Below are 15,712 nucleotides of genomic sequence, written 5' to 3' on the forward strand. Positions count from 1 at the left end.
TGAGATTGCATCCAAGTACTGCATTTTGGACTCTTTTGTTGACCATGATGGCTACTCCATTTCTTCTAAGGGATTCCTGCCCACAATAGTAAATATAATGGTCATCTGAGTTAAATTCACCCATTCCAGTCCATTTTAGCTCGCTGATTCCTAGAATGTGAACATTCACCCTTGCCATCTCCTGTTTGACCACTTCCAATTTGCCTTGATTCATGGACCTAAAATTCCAGGTTCCTATGCAATATTGCTCTTTACAGCATCGGACCTTGCTTCTATCACCAGTCATATCCACAACTGGGTATTGTTTTTGCTTTGGCTCCATCCCTTCATTCTTTCTGGAGTTATTTCTCCACTGATCTCCAGTAGCATATTGGGCACCTACCCACTTGGGGAGTTCCTCTTTCAGTATCCTATCATTTTGCCTTTTCATACTGTCCATGGGGTTCTCAAGGCAAGAATACCGAAGTGGTTTGCCATTCCCTTCTCCAGTGGACCACATTCTGTCAGACCTCTCCACCATGACCCGTCTGTCTTGGGTGGCCCCACACGGCATGGCTTAGTTTCATTGAGTTAGACAAGGCTGTGGTCCGTGTGATCAGATTGGCTAGTTTTCTGTGATTATGGTTTCAGTGCTACTGCCCTTTGATGCCCTCTTGCAACACCTACTGTCTTAATGCAGTGCTAATTTCTGCTGTATAGCAAAGTGACTCTGTTATACACATATATATTCTTTTATATGCTTTTCCATTGTGGTTTTTCACGGGATATTGAATACAGTCCCTATGCTACAGAGTATTGTTGTTTACCCATTCTCTATGTAACAGTTTACATCTCTAATCCCAAACTCCCACTCCATCCTTTCTCCACTCACCTCTCCCTTGGAAACCCCAAATCTGTTCTCTATGTCTTTGAGTCTGTTTCTGGTTCATAGATAGGTTCGTTTATGTAGTATTTTAGATTCTACCTATAAGTGATAGCATATGGTATTCGTCTTTCTCTTTTTGACTTACTTCACTTAACAGAATAATCTCTAGGTTCATCTGTGTTGCTGCGAACGTATAGCTGGCTGCCTTTGGACAACCTGCTTAACTTCTCCAATCCTGCGTGAAATGGGGATGGCAACAGAACCTACATTGCAGATTGATGGGAGGATTAGACGACATCATCAATGGCCCAGAGTCATAGCCCAGTAAGGATTCAAAGAGCGAGCTCTGCAAATCCATGTGGAGAGCGTCCAGGTGGAGGAAGGGCAAGGGGATGGCTCAGAGGCAGGGGTGTGCCAGGGATATGTGTGGGATCACCAGGAAGCCAGGTGGCGGTACAGAGTGGGCAAGAGGCAGAGGGAAGCAGGTGACATCACACCGGTGGGGCAGCAAGTTGCTGTTTTATTTATTTTTTTTTTACCATGCTTATGTGATTTTTGTGGTTGGCTTCTTTTTATGGAAAGATACTGATTTCCTGTTTATTGCAGATACAAAGTACCTGGCTAACTTTATTGTATGTGAGAAAAAAAGGCAATTTAAGGAAACAAATGGAATACAGTACAGTAAAGCAAACTCATGAAGACTGTTCCTGGATGACTGAAATTTGGGAAATGAGAAAGGTGGGTCTCTTCCCACCCCCCACCTCATTCACTCAGCCCAAGTAGGTGCAGAATTTTGAGGCTGAAACTTCACGATAACCTGTCACAGCTGGGATTCTGAACTTGTCTCTGATTTCAGAGCTTTCCAGCTGGATCACCTCACCTGCCCACCACCTTATTGTCCAGATGGAGGCACTGAGGCCTGGGTGGGGAGAGGGAGGGGCAGGGAGAAACATTGACGGTTTGGTGGGAAGAGCTGGTCAGTTTCTGTCTGACTCAGTGCCTCTGCTGCCACCCATCCCATCCCCACCCACCCTGGAATCCAGGGATTCAGGTGCCCAAGTTCTTGCAGAGACCTCTCGGTAGGATGAGTTGAGGGGAGACGGTGCCTCCCTGGGTTCTCAGGGACCTTCTGTGGCTCCACTCACAGCCCCATGTGGACAGGCTCCCAGAGCACCCATCACTGACTGGGGGAAGCAGACTGGTGAAGAGGGTGCCGGGGGTTGCTGGCCCAGAGGTCCACTCCTGGGGCTGGCCAGGTGGGTGGGCAGCACCCGGCTGTGCTCTGGTCCAGCAGAAATGTTACAGTGGGTGGGGGCCTGGAGATTCCTTCTGGGATGAGGGGCTGGGCTGGGTCCTTGGCTCGGCTACCAGCATGGGGCAGACATTTCTAGCAGTGACATTGTTTGCCCCTTCCTGATAACTGCCCCTTGGAACCAGTTCATATCAGCCAGGGAGATGGGGTGAATTTGGACAGTGTGGGGATCCCAGGGCCTCTTCACCTCCTCTCCTGCTCGTCCTACAGGTCGCCTTGAGTGACGTCCTCGTAGGATGGTGGAGGCATCATTGACTGCTCCTTGAGCTCCAATGGTGAGTCAGGGACAAGGGACAGGTCATCCTCCTGCCAAAGAGAGAAGCCACTGTCCCTGATGCTCCGATGTGAGGAGCACGTGGTGATCAACAAAGCCCTTCCCGATGGTTCACTTGCTGGAGCCTCAAGTCCCCATGAAGGTGGGGAAACTGACACAAGCAAGGCCCCTTCTCGCTCTCTGACGCCTTATCAAGAAGACTTCCTGCCAGACAGCCAGGCAGTGACTGAGACAACTTATTTGCTTGGTGTGAGTAAAACTCAAATGCAAAGTCATGTCAGTGCTATGTAAAAACTCAGAACATCATGACCCTAACATGAAAACAATTGAAGTGCTAACCTTGCAGAATTACGGGGAATCTAGACCAAATATATATATATATATATATATATATATACATTTTTTTTTTTACAGTGTTCTACAGTTAAGATTATAGTGTGATTTTTTTTTCCCCCCTTCAAAGAAATGAGCCTAGGATATCACTTTTGGGGTGGGGAGAGACTAGTCTTTTATTTCTAAATCTTTTTGGTCCCAGCCTGCCATTCTGCCAGCCTTACGGGTACTCGAGGGCTTGGCTCTGGGTGAAACATGCCTCGGCCTGAGTCCTGGATTTCCTTACAGGTGTTTGACCTTGGAAAGTGACGTGGCCTCTTTACTTATCTGTAGAATGGTTTACTTATCTGTAGAATGGGGGGAAGGTTGTGAGGCGAGCAGAAGTAACGCAGCTTAGATTAGGAGTAGGCCTTCCTACTTGGTAAGATTATCAGGCCACCTGGATACAACCAATTAGCCAATTAGGACCAATTAGCTTTCACTTAATACTGACCGCTGGTTGCCAATTAGGAAATTAGGAACGGGGCGGAAACCCCCAGGAAAGTCCCGCGCTTGCGAAAGTATTGACCAATGAAATTGCTTTGCAAACGTGTAACCAATCCGCTTCTCACCATATAAATTTGTGTAACAGCTTGGGCTCGGGGCTCTCTGACCCATACCACTGCGTTGGTTGCGGGCAGAGAGTCCTGGCTCAAGTCAGTAATAAACTTCCCTTCCTACGAGTTGCATTGTCTTGGAGGCCTTCTCTCTTCCTGCTCGGGGATTTGGACATCGGGCATAACAGGTCAGTGCCCACTTCAAAGGGCAGTTGACAAGATTATGTTAAATAAGTCATGCTTCTCTCACATGCTTAACAGACAGGGTACTTGGTATCCTTGAAGTGCTCAGTCCCTGTGATCCTCCATTCTCTGGCTCCCACCATAGCCACACCCCACAATGTACTGTGGCTCCACCAGCTTTCCCTGGCAGGTCTCCGAGCCATTACCCCTGCTGTTCCCTCTGCTACGGGTCCCTCTCCCATCCCACCTGCAGGCCCAGAGCCTGCCCGTCTCCACGGATCTCCCCCATAAGGTCTCCAAGGGCTTGAGAGCTGGGAGCACAGTGGCCTGTTGGTCTGAGCATCCGTGGCCTTTCCTCCTCAGTGGCCCCACATTTTTCACCTTGAATTGGCACCCTCCCCCATCCCGTGCCTTGTCTCCCCTACTAGACTGTGGGCTGCCTCTGTGTGTGGTCCAACTTACTGGGCAATACCCCTCTGCCTGCTGCTCCCCTTTCTGTGCCCTCCATAGCCTCGTTCCCCATCTCCTGGAGGCCCTCACCTCTGCAGACAGGCGGGCATCCTTGTATGCCATGACAGCCATGAGCCCTGGAAGGAAGACCTCCACACAGGTGACACAGAGGAGGGCCAGCACTAGCCTCTGGATGCGGACCTGGGAGGGAAAGGGGAGGGAGAGGTGAGTGAGCCTTCACTGGGTGTCCACCCATCACCTGGGCATGGGCAGCAGTCAGACCTGCCGGCAAGGACAGTGGGATTTCAGCTCCCAGGTGTGCCCAGGAGGCAGGGTGTGGCTCAGCTCTATGCCCAGCACTGGGCACCCAGGGGTCCCCGGGGCATAGTGTCTGAGGACTGGGGTTTTCTCGTGGGCCCCTGGTAGAATGGCAGGTGGTCTTCAGCATCATCTCATCCAATCCCACTTAAACGGGGATATCTAAGCTCAGGAAGAAGCAGCATCGCTTACAGCAGGGGAGGGGAAGAACTGGGTTGAGGATCACCATACAGCGGGGATACCTCTTGGGGCCGCGAGCATCCGGTCGGGAATGTGTGCATGTGTGTGTCTGTGCATGTGTGTCCATGTGTGTGCTCAACCTGTGTGAGCATGCTGGAGGGCGATAAGGGATAGTGAACCACCGTGGTCAGAACACTTGGAAACTGACCTTGAGGCCAGCAGCCACCCTCATGGAACGGCTGGCCCACCTGCTTCAGGAGTGAGTGCGTGCGTGCTAAGCTGCTTCAATCACGTCCGACTCTTTGCAACCCCGTGGACTGTAGCCCGCCAGGCTCCTCTGTCCATGGGATTCTCCAGGCAAGAATACTGGGATGGGTTGCCATGCCCTCCTCCTGGTTCAGGGGAGGCTGTGGCTAAGAGAGCACTGAGCTTGAAGTCTAGACCCCGCTGAGTCCTTGCTGCACCTCTGCCTTGCAGTGTGGCCTTGATCCACTAGTTTAGCTTCTCTGGACCTCAGTGTTCACTTCCATAAAATGGGGGTAACAAGGTGAACTTGGCTAGCTCTGCAAGGCTACTGTGAGGTTCACAGTTATTGGGGTCCCTGGGGTTATACTATTTATAGAGCCTTGAACAAAGAATCAGCAGTCCTAGATTATGGTCCTGAATTTGCTGCCAACTTGCTACTTGACCTCAGGCAGGCCCCTCCCCCTCTCTGGGCTTCAGTTTCCTCAATGATTAAAGTGGGAGCCGTGAGTCCAGGCCCTGTCCAGCTCCTTGATGCTGACCAGCGAGAAGGCCAATATCATCTCCGTACCTTGGGGTGGGGGGATGGGCTGGCCACCCATGCTGGGCTCCAGATGAGGTTTTCTGAGAGCTAGAAACTTACTCTGAGCCAAGCGCAAAGCAGGCTTTCCTGGAAGTCAGAGGACCCTTGGGGGCTGGGCACTCACAGTATCATTGGGGTACGGTTTCCAGATAGGGAACTCAAACGGAGTCTCCAGAAAGAGGTCCTTGGCAATGACAAAGAGGCCAGCCAGCACACAGATGAAGCTGATGGAGTTTGCTACGAGGCACATCTTCTATAAGCAAAGAAGAAATAACAATCATTGTCCAAAGGCTACAGACGGAGTCTAAGTCCTCTTCCCCGGCCAGCCAGTAGCTCACCCTGGGACCTCAGGAAAATGTTGCCCATCTCCAGGCCTGAGGCTCCTCACGCTAACATGGCTTTCTGAGCCAGCTGACCACCAAGGAAGCCCCCACCAGCCCTCATCTTCTATGGTGGGGTCCCCAAGCTCTGGGTTCTGATGCCTGATGATCTGAGGTGGAGCTGACGTAGTTATAGCAATAAAGTGTGCAATAAATGTAATGTGTTTGAGTCATTGTGAAACCTTCCTGCCACCCCCCCCCCCGCCCCAATCTGTGGAAAAAAAGCCTGTTCTATTGGATGGGATCAAGAGAACCAAAGGACTGCTGCTGGGTCCCTAGGTTTTGTAACAAAGAAGGATGTTCCCACCACCATCTCCCTCTCAAAGCTGTCCCCAGTCATCTTGGCATCAGATATGCCAACTGATGCTTGCAATGCGGGAGACCTGGGTTCTATCCCTGGGTTGGGAAGATCCCCTAGAAAAGGGAACAGCTACCCACTCCAGTATTCTGGCCCAGAGAATTCCTTGAACTGTATAGTCCATGGGGTCGCCAGGAGTTGAACATGACATGTCTGAGTGACTTTCACTTTCACTTTCTCAGGCATCCAAATGCCCCCCTCCTCCACAGGAAAGGCCAGGACGAGCCCTGATGGTCCCCTATCCTCTCTCACTCAGATCTGCCTCCTCCGCCACCTACCGTGGCCCCTGAAATGCCTCTGTTCGTCCTTATCTTGGGTTATTTGTGCATTATTCCATGAGCCTCTTGCCAAGTGCAAACCCCTGTAACAGGGAAAGAGTATGAACATAAGGCTCCTCCAAGCCCTTGTGCTAGAGTGGATTTCTCTGCAGAAGGTGTTTCCCTAGGCTCAGGTGTAGGAAGTGGGGACGCTTTTGGTTCTGCAAGGGGCCCAGCCCAGGAGGAAGAGCCAGGGTTTTGCCAAGTATCTCCTGCCTCTGCTCTAGGTAAATATATACCCTTCTGATGTGATCCCTGAGAGGGCAGAGGGCAGCCACCACCCAGCCCAGGCTGGGGGGCCATGAGTGTGGACCCAGCCAAGGCTTGGGGGTGGAGGGTGGGCTGAGGCCATGACACAGGGTTGGTGGGCTGGTCCTTCCACCCCCCCATCCAACTCCATCCACCCAGGCTTGTGAGGGTGCCCACTCTGCCTCCCTCGGCCACCCCAGGCTAGAAAGATGCTCAGACACCTGCTGCCCAAGCTTAGTGCCTGGGCGAGGGAGACAGGAGGTCCAAGGAGCTGTGGGGACACAGAAGCCAGCCATGGCAGATCAGGGAAGACTACTTGGAAGAGGAGACATGTAAGCTAAGCTTTGAAGAATGATCAGAAGGAAAGTCAAAGCCGGAAGAGAATGCCCAGTGGGGAGAGGGTAAGGTACTCTGGCAGAAGATAGTGCAGAGCAGGCAAGAAAGAGTTGTGTCTGGCTGGGCCTTAGGGGTGAGATGTTGGTGGACTCCCAGCTGTGACCTGGCTTTCGGGACTCGCAGACTTGCTGACATGGGAGGTAAGCCGAGGGCACAGGGGAGCCGAGGGGTGATTGCCAGAATAGTCACCCAGGCTGCTGGATGAACAGGCTGGGTGACACCTCCAGGCCTGGCCTGATGGGACAGTGGCCAGAGCTGGGGTGGTGGAAGAGCAGCAGGTGGAGAGAACGGCAGGGAGTCGGGGTGAGAGGCAGACCTCCACGACAGGGGCTTTTCTGCTTGGACCCTCTGTGCCATCCAGAAGGCTTGTACCCATTTCTGGCAAATCCTGGCGAACTGCCTCTGGAATCCCCACTATACACGATGCCCTTTGCAACGTTAGCCCATCCTTGGGATGGGAGAGAACGGTCCTAACCCTCCAACTTACCAGATAATTTTTCTGAAACGACTCCATTGTTATTGCCAAGATCCCGGAAATGAGGAACTGTGGAACAGATTTGAAACAGTCTTAAGAGAGAGGCTGGGGTTCCTTGAAACCCACAAATTCCCTTCCCACTATGGTCTTTAAAAAGACAACCTGTGGGTGCTGGTGGGATAGGGAACATCATTCCTCCAACAAAGGGAGCTCACCTGCCCCCACACGGTCCATCCCAGGCCCCGCTCCAGCCAGGCTACTCTTCTCTCCAGCTTCCCTAGTGTAGCAGCCCAGACCACCCCTCTGCAAGCAACTGAACTATGGCTCCCACGCCAAGCCTCGCTCCTTTCTTGGATCCTACAGTTTGGAGGGTATTAGCTCTTGGTTCCAGGGTCTCTGGTATTTTTCTTCAATCATTCTTTCATATGTGTGCTGAGCACCTACTATGCACTCATCACTGGGAGTACAGGGATGGGTAGGCACCCATGTGGGGACAGTAGTTTCCCCGCTGTGCACTGAAATCTCGGATGGGAGCCGTGGGAACAGAAGACTGAAGTGGCAGCGGGCGAGGGGCCAGGACACGTGTCTAGGAGGTTGTCTGGGAGCTGGTAATGGGTGTAGAAGCAGGACTCCACTGTGACCCGGGATAGAAGAGGATGCCCTGGGGATCCTCCAGGGAAGGTGTGGGCAATGGTCTCCTCTCTCCTCCCACCCTGACTGAGAGCTTTGTGCCCTGCAGACTGGCCCTGACAGAGACTCCGGGCATCAGGGATGTGTGCCCGGATCCAAAGGCCTCCGAGGAAGCCTGGGGAAGGTGCGGCTGCCCCAGCTCACATTCACCCTCCTCTGCGCTGGATGCACTTGGTAATTAGAGGAAGGTGCCAAGATCTTCCCTGGTGGCTCAGCAGTAAAGCATCCACCTGCAATGTAGGGGACCTGGGTTCAATCCCTGGGTCAGGAAGATCCCCTGGAGGAGGAAATGGCAACCCACTCCAGTATTCTAACAGTCCACGGTGTAACAAAGAGTCAGACGCGACTGACACAACTTAGCACGCATGCACCACTGAGAGCCCAGGGGCTGCTCCCTTGGGCTGCAGGCCCGCAGGAGCCCCTGGGAAGAAGCTGCTTCCAGTGTAACTGAGATAGTGGACGTGGAGCGAGGAGGCTGGGCAGGGGCCGAGGCGGCCTCGCTGCTATTCACTCACTCCACCCCACCCTGCACCCCCTCCCGAAAGCCAGGTCCTCGGGGCCTGCCTGCGCATCCCCAAAGCCGGCCCATATTTTGACATCTACTCACAGAGGCAGCCCCCCAGAAGGGATACCAACACTTCTGGACCACCAGGTGAAGGTTCTGGACGGCAGCCACCAGGTAACCTCCAATGAACAAGTACACCAGAGCGATGACCACGTGGACAGCCTGGGCGAGACAGGGGCAGGGGACAGAGAGGCGCTGTCAGGGAACTGGCCCTGATGGAGGTCGTTGAGCTCCTGCCCCAGCAAGCTGCAAAGAGCTCACTTCCTGCCTTTGAAGGGATCCTGGTGGGCCTGCAAGGAAGGACCGCTCCTCGGGAAGACAGGTGGGAGTCACGCACCTGTCCTACCGCCTGTGGCCATGGCAGTGTCTCTGGGAGCTGGGGGGATGGAAAAGAGAGGGGAAGGGGAGGAAGCTTCTTCTACTGAGGCTTCTATGAGCCACACGGAGCCAGTGTCGTGTGGATGTAGACTGCCTGTCCCATCCCTCCATGGATTTTTAAATCTTAAAATGAGTGTTAAGTACGGTCTCAATCCCCCTCCATCCTCAGGTCTCCCTGCATTACCACCCCCACCCCTGCTCCACGTGCCACCTCTACTCCATTCCCTCCCCCCGACCCCAGCACCGCACTGTAGGAAATGGACACTCACGCCCAGCTCCTTGAGAACGCGACTACTCTTCCTGGGCTTCTCTCGGTGCCAGTTTGGAGGTGGGAGGTCAGGCTGGGTCACCTTCTGAGGTAGATCTGTCAGGCCAGGCGGGGTAGGGCTGAGGGCCTCCTTTGATGGGGGCCCTTCAGCTTCCGACCTGGGAGTAACTGTGGATGCTTCATTGGCTTCTGCTGCCATGACTCCAGCTGAGGACCTGGCTGCTGGCCAAGGAGAAAGGCTGGGTCAAAACTGTCTCATTTCTCAGGCTCGTGCCTGGGTGCCTGTCCCATCTGCCCTCTGGACCAGGACTTTCCAGAACAGCAGCTGGCCTGAACTTGCTTTGACCTGGAATCCGCTGGGTCTGGGAATGGGGAGAAGCTGACTCACAGCCTCTGCCCCTTCTGGGGCAGAAAGACAAGGACCATACATACTTCCCCATCATTGCAAGACAGATTGATCCCCACCCAAACTGGCTGACTGCAGTTTGGCCAAGAGCCCAGGGTGCAGGAGGCTTGGGCAAGTGGGGGAATCTTTGTAACCAGCCCCCATCCATTGGCTTCAGTTCAGTTCAGTTCAGTTGCTCAATCGTGTCCAACTCTTTGTGACCCCACAGACTGCAGCACGCCAGGCTTCCCTGTCCTTCACCAACTCCCAGAGCTTACTCAAACTCATGTCCATTGAGCTGGTGATGCCATCCAACCATCTCATCTTTTATCGTTCCCTTCTCCTCCTGCCTTCAATCTTTCTCAGCACCTGAGTCTTTCCCAATGAGTTGGCTTTTTGCATCAGGTGGCCAGAGTATTGGAGTTTCAGCTTCAGCATCAGTCCTTCCAATGAATATTCAGGACTGATTTCCTTTAGGATGGACTGGTTTGATCTCCTTGCAGTCCAAGGGACTGTCAAGAATCTCCAACACGACAGGTCAAAAGCATCAGTTCTTCGGCGCTCAGCTTTCCTTATAGTCCAACTCTCACATCCATACATGACTACTGGAAAAACCATAGCTTTGACTAGATGGACCTTTGTTAGCAAAGTAATGTCTCTGCTTTTTATTATGCTGTCTAGATTGGTCATAACTTTTCTTCCAAGGAAAAAGTGTCTTTTAATTTCCATTGACTTAGGATGAGCCAAAAGAAGGCAGATGGGAATCAAACAATTGTCCTACCACCCGGGGTGATGGTGGTGGCTCTTGGGTGTGGGGCATTAGGGAATAGAAGGGAAGGAAACTTCTGCTGAGGGCTTACAAGGAGCCAACAGGGAGCCAGGAAGCCATTTAGCAATGACAATAAATCAACATTTACTAGAGTTTCCTCTGTTGCAAGCACCAGGATGAGCATTTTAGATGCATTACCTGATTGTATCCTCATCTCAACCCTATAGGTTGTTCTTCCTCCCATTTTGCAGATAGGGCTCAGAGAGGTTAAGCTGCCTGACAAAGGTCACACAGCCAGTAAATGACTGGACTGGGACTCAAAGCTCAGCAGACTGGCTCCAGAGCTTGGGGGCCTCCATCTTTTATGCATAGTTGCCTTAATGAATAAAAGTGAATGCTCTGGATGTTTTAACAGGCATGAGAAAGGGGTTGGGGGGAAACTTTGCAGGAGGCTGAAAGTGCCACTTGCTGAGGGGCTGGATGACTCTATTGTGGGTTGATGCCAGGGCACTTCAGGGCCTGGGGGCTTGCTGGTGACTCAGTGAGAAAAGAGTTGGTGGGGGGCTGGGTTTGGGCTGTTCCCACTATTTCTAGTAAAAAAAGTGGGGGGGGGAGGTCATAGTCCTCTTGATCTTAATTCTGTGTGAATTCAGGAGATCCTGCTTGAGCATCCACATTTTGCTGTTTTCCTATCAAGGAGGAAGAGATTTGGGAAGAGGGAAAGAAGCTGGGAGGCACAAGTAGCCCAGGTGACTAGATCCTGGGCTGCGAGTCCTTCAGAGCCAAAGGGCCAGATGGGGCCCCAGGGTTGGTGAGCACCGGCTCCCTGTAGGCACTACCCGGGAAGGCATTTTTGCATGCTGACCTCTCGATTCTCTGGAAGCTGACTAACTCTATTCCACAGAAAAGGAAAGAGGCTTGGAGAGGTTAAGTGCTTTGGCCAAAGTCACACAGCAAAGCAGTGCCTGGAATTAGGACTGCGTGTGTTGGTCCGACTCCAGCTCTGTGCCCAGGCTGCTGGGATGTGTGATCAGTATCTCCGCCGGCCTGTGGTGACACCCCCTGGTTTAGCAGGGATGGTTGAGGAGGCTGGGCCCCCCTCCTGGCTGGGCTCCAGAAGCAGAGCCCAGAGACGCATGGTGGCATGACTCTGCTCTGGGACCTGGGCCAGCTCTGCAAGGGAATCCATCCCTATGCCAATCCCCAGGGCCCCTCTGACACAGTGAACTGGACCCAGGGCTGCGGTTTTGGCAGAGGCCAGTATCATCATCCACTGACTGTAACCAGGCTTCTCCCCTGCACCTGGACAGGCCGAACCTAGACCTGAGCCTCAGTGCCTCTGGGAAGCACAAAAGAAGGAAGGCTTCTTGGTGGAGGTTGTCCAGGGAGATAAAGTGAATGTCCCATCACTGGAAGGGTGCTTCTACTTGGCTTTCACTTTTCAGGAAGCCAAAGTAACCTTTCTCAAAGTATGTTCCATGGAACAGTGGTCCTAATGGATCAGTAGCAAAAGGGTTCCATGATCAAATAAGTTTGGGAAACCCTGGATATCCATCTTCATTCCCCTCTTTAGCATGTTAAAGGCTCTGAGAATTCCTGCAATGGAATAACTTTAATAATATTTAGGGCATTTCCCAAACTTAAAAGGCCATGATAAATGAACATTTTTTTTTTTTCTCATAGTCCAGTGAATCTACACACTTGGTACTCTGTGGGGAATATTTATGGCAAGTGGCTCTAAACTTATAAACTTTAAATTCTGGTCTTCTTTGTGGCTCAGATGGTAAAGAATCTACATGCAGTGTGGGAGAACCAGGTTCGGTCCCTGGGTGGGAAAGACCCCCTGGAGAAGGAAATGGCCATCCATTCCAGTATTCTTGTCTGGAGAATTCCATGGACAGAGGAGCCTGGTGGGTTATAGTCCACAGGGTTGCAAAGAGTTGGACGTGACTGAGTGACTAATGCTTCCACTTGCCCTCTTTTTGATTTTCTCATGTGCATATCATGGTGGAGGCAGGGATTGGACTGTGGTCTCTAGGGTCAGTTCCAACTCAGTAATTTTCTCATGAGACAGAAGGAACTTTAAACAGCAGGAGGGGAGAGAGGTGCAGAGGGCAGGTATAGATAACCGAAGTCTCTTGTTTGTGAAGCTGAGATCCTGCTCTCTAAGAAGGACGTGGACTCTGGGTCCTCAGGAGGCAGGTGCCCTGTTGTTCTGTCCGCTGCATGGCCAGAACCTGGCATAGGCTGCTCAGGGGTGGAGGTGGCTGGGAGGGGAGATGGCAAGAGACTGTCATGGGCAGTGGGAGGAACATTTTTAGCCTTGTCCCTTCTCCAGCCCCCTCAGCCAGCTTAGGACTCCCAGGTCCAGCCAGCCTGACACCGCAGGGAACCAACCGGGGCCCATGTATCCCCTTTGTTCCTTTGGCTCCCAGGGACAGGGCAGGCAAGGACAGTGGGAGGTAGGACCCTCCAGCACCACCCCCTTCCCGAAGAATGGTCCAGATCACGAGTGCCAGACAAACCCGGGCAGGATTCTGGCTCTGTTCCCATGAACTTTGACCTTGGACAGGTCAAACGAGATGATAACATCTCAACATCTTAGTTTCCTCACCTGTTACGTAAGGAGGGCTGGTGCCTATCCTGGGGGTAAGGGTGGGGCGGGGCTGTGAGGCCTAAGCAGGGTAACATGTGTAACATGCGGGGCCTGACGCTGGCCGGCACCACCTCCTGCCTGTTGCGTGCCTAGAGTACTGCCATCGGGTTCCACTTTGTCCTGACTGGTTCTCTGTTAAGATCTGAGACACCCTGGTCTCATCATCAGGAGGGGTGATCATGGGGGGAGACAGCGTGAGAGCCTCTGGGCTCTCGGGGTGGGGGAGAGGGATATGGGGAGGGCAGGAGACCACCATGGATATAGAGCTAGTGCTCAGAGATTTATCTCCAGAGTGCTGAGTTCAAGACCACGGGGACCCAGGCAGCAGTGAGTAAGATCTGGCCATGGGAGTCTGTGATCAAGCAGGCAGAGAAAACCTGTACTGTGGAGGCAGGCTTCTCAGGATGTGTGTGTGTGTGTGTGTGTGTGTGTGTGTGTGTGTGTGTGTGTTTGCATGCATGCCAAGCAGAGACAGGCAGGGCTGAGAGACACAACACAGAGACACACCATGTGACCGAGGGGATGATGAGGGGACACATGCAGAGGATCAGGGTTCAGTGGATACCCGTTAGAAATCGGCCACAAACTCACCAAAGCCAGCCTCCCCCCAGGGTATCAGAACAAGGTGCTGGTGCAGAGGGGTTCACTGTCAGGAGCCAGGGTCCCTGAAGGAGACAGCGCCTCTGTTCTGAGATGGAGTCAGACCTGGATTCCAGCTCTGGCCCCGAGGGGTCTGGGGCACCTCCCTTCCCTCTCTGGGGCTCTGTGTCCTCAGCATTGTCTCTGTGTGTGAGTTACTGGGGTTGGAATGGACACGACCAAGGCTCCTCCCAGTTCCTGTGGTCTGTGACTGGCAGCAGGATGGGGCTCTAGGTGGTAAATTCCTCCCCAGGGAGAGATCCTGTTGGTTCTCCCTCCTTCCCAGATGCTCTTTACTGGGGTGGGGGTGCCCATTTCCAGCTACCATAATTGTTGACTGCTAAGGGCTCACAGCTGCCCCCTTTAAATTTTAAGTTTAAATGACACTCCAGGGACTTCCCTGGTGGTCTAGTGGTTTAGAATCCATCTTGTAATGCAGGGGATGCAGGTTCGGTCCTTGGTTGGGGAACTAGGGTCCCACATATTTTGCAGCAAATAAGCCTGCATGCTCTGGAGTCTATGTGCTCTAACTACTGAGCTCATCTACCACAACTATAGAGTCCACACGCCACAGTGAACAATCCCGTATGACATGACGAACACCCTGCATGCCACAACTAACACCCAATGCAGTCAAATAAGTAAATACAGATATACATATGCATACACACACACACACACACACACACACACACACACACACACACACACACACACACACACACACACACACACACATAGGGGCTTCCCAAGTGGCTCCTTGGTAAAGAACCTGCCTGCCAATGCAGGAGACACAAGAGACTTGGATTTGATTCCTGAGTCAGGAAGAATCCCTGGAGGAAGAAATGGCAGCCTCCTCTCCAGTGTTCTTGCCTGGAGAATCCCATGGACAGAGCTTTAGTTCATGGGGTCACAAACAGTCAGACACGACTGAACCAGTAGACAACAACAACAACCATACATATAAAAGATTCTTAATCACACACACAAAGACATTCCCTCCCCCAATGCTGCAGTCAATGACTGGCTGGCATGGGATAGAAAAGGCCTACCCCCTGGCCTGATGGAGAGACCCAGTCTGTGCTTCTGGATCGACACCAGTGGGATCCACTGAAACCATCAGGCAGCTGAAACCACCTCTGTCCTTGGCTTATTTCCCCTGCCCTGTCCTGCTTCCCCTGTTCTTCTCCTGAGACTCAGTTCAGTTCAGTCGCTCAATTGTGTCCAACTCTTTGCGACCCCATGAACTGCAGCACGCCAGGCCTCCCTGTCCATCACCAACCCCTGGAGTTTACTCGAACTCCTGAGACTGCTCCCTCATAAGCCAGTTGTGCCAAATCCTTGTCTCAGGCTCCACTTCTAGATAACCTGATGGGAGACCCTCTTTCCTTGTTCACACTGTGGAGTCCACTCACCTGGCCCGGGACCTCTGCTCTGAGCTCCAGCCAGGTCGTGCCCTCTGGATCTGCCTCAGTCCCACGGAGACAGCGCCAGATCAGAACATCTTTACAACGTTAGACTTTGGATATTTTCTGTCCTGGCCCCACCTCCTTCGTGGCACAGGTGAGCTGTCAAGTCCTTCCCATCTCGCAGACCCAGGCAAGTGAAGCTCTCAGCAACTTCCGCACGTCTTTCCTTATAGTTGCAAATTTCCTTTGGAAAGTAAAATATTGACAATTGTGCAGGTCAGATGGAGTGAAGACAGTTGTAATCTTCATATAATCAGAAGTTGAACCTTTTTAAAGACCTTTAAAAAAGTATTTATTGATTAATTTGGCTGCCCTGGGTCTAAGTTGCAACATGGGGAATCTATAGTTGCAGTATGTGGGATCTAGTTCTCTGACCAGGGA

At 52.4% G+C, this 15,712-nt stretch overlaps 1 protein-coding gene across 1 annotated transcript; it reads right to left on the reverse strand.

The window, feature by feature from the left end:
* Positions 1-1,512: 1,512 nt before the first annotated feature.
* Positions 1,513-15,369, reverse strand: MS4A10 (membrane spanning 4-domains A10). Its single transcript, XM_043919899.1, has 7 exons — positions 15,278-15,369; positions 9,415-9,632; positions 8,810-8,929; positions 7,525-7,581; positions 5,462-5,590; positions 4,104-4,214; positions 1,513-2,483 (listed from the first exon to the last, which is right to left on the reverse strand). The coding sequence occupies exons 2-7, from the start codon at positions 9,610-9,612 to the stop codon at positions 2,382-2,384; spliced, it is 717 nt and encodes a 238-aa protein (XP_043775834.1). The 5' UTR covers positions 9,613-9,632; positions 15,278-15,369; the 3' UTR covers positions 1,513-2,381.
* Between the last annotated feature and the right edge of the window lie 343 nt (positions 15,370-15,712).

This window comes from Cervus elaphus, chromosome 2, assembly GCF_910594005.1.
Source record: "Cervus elaphus chromosome 2, mCerEla1.1, whole genome shotgun sequence".
Lineage (NCBI taxonomy): Eukaryota > Metazoa > Chordata > Mammalia > Artiodactyla > Cervidae > Cervus > Cervus elaphus.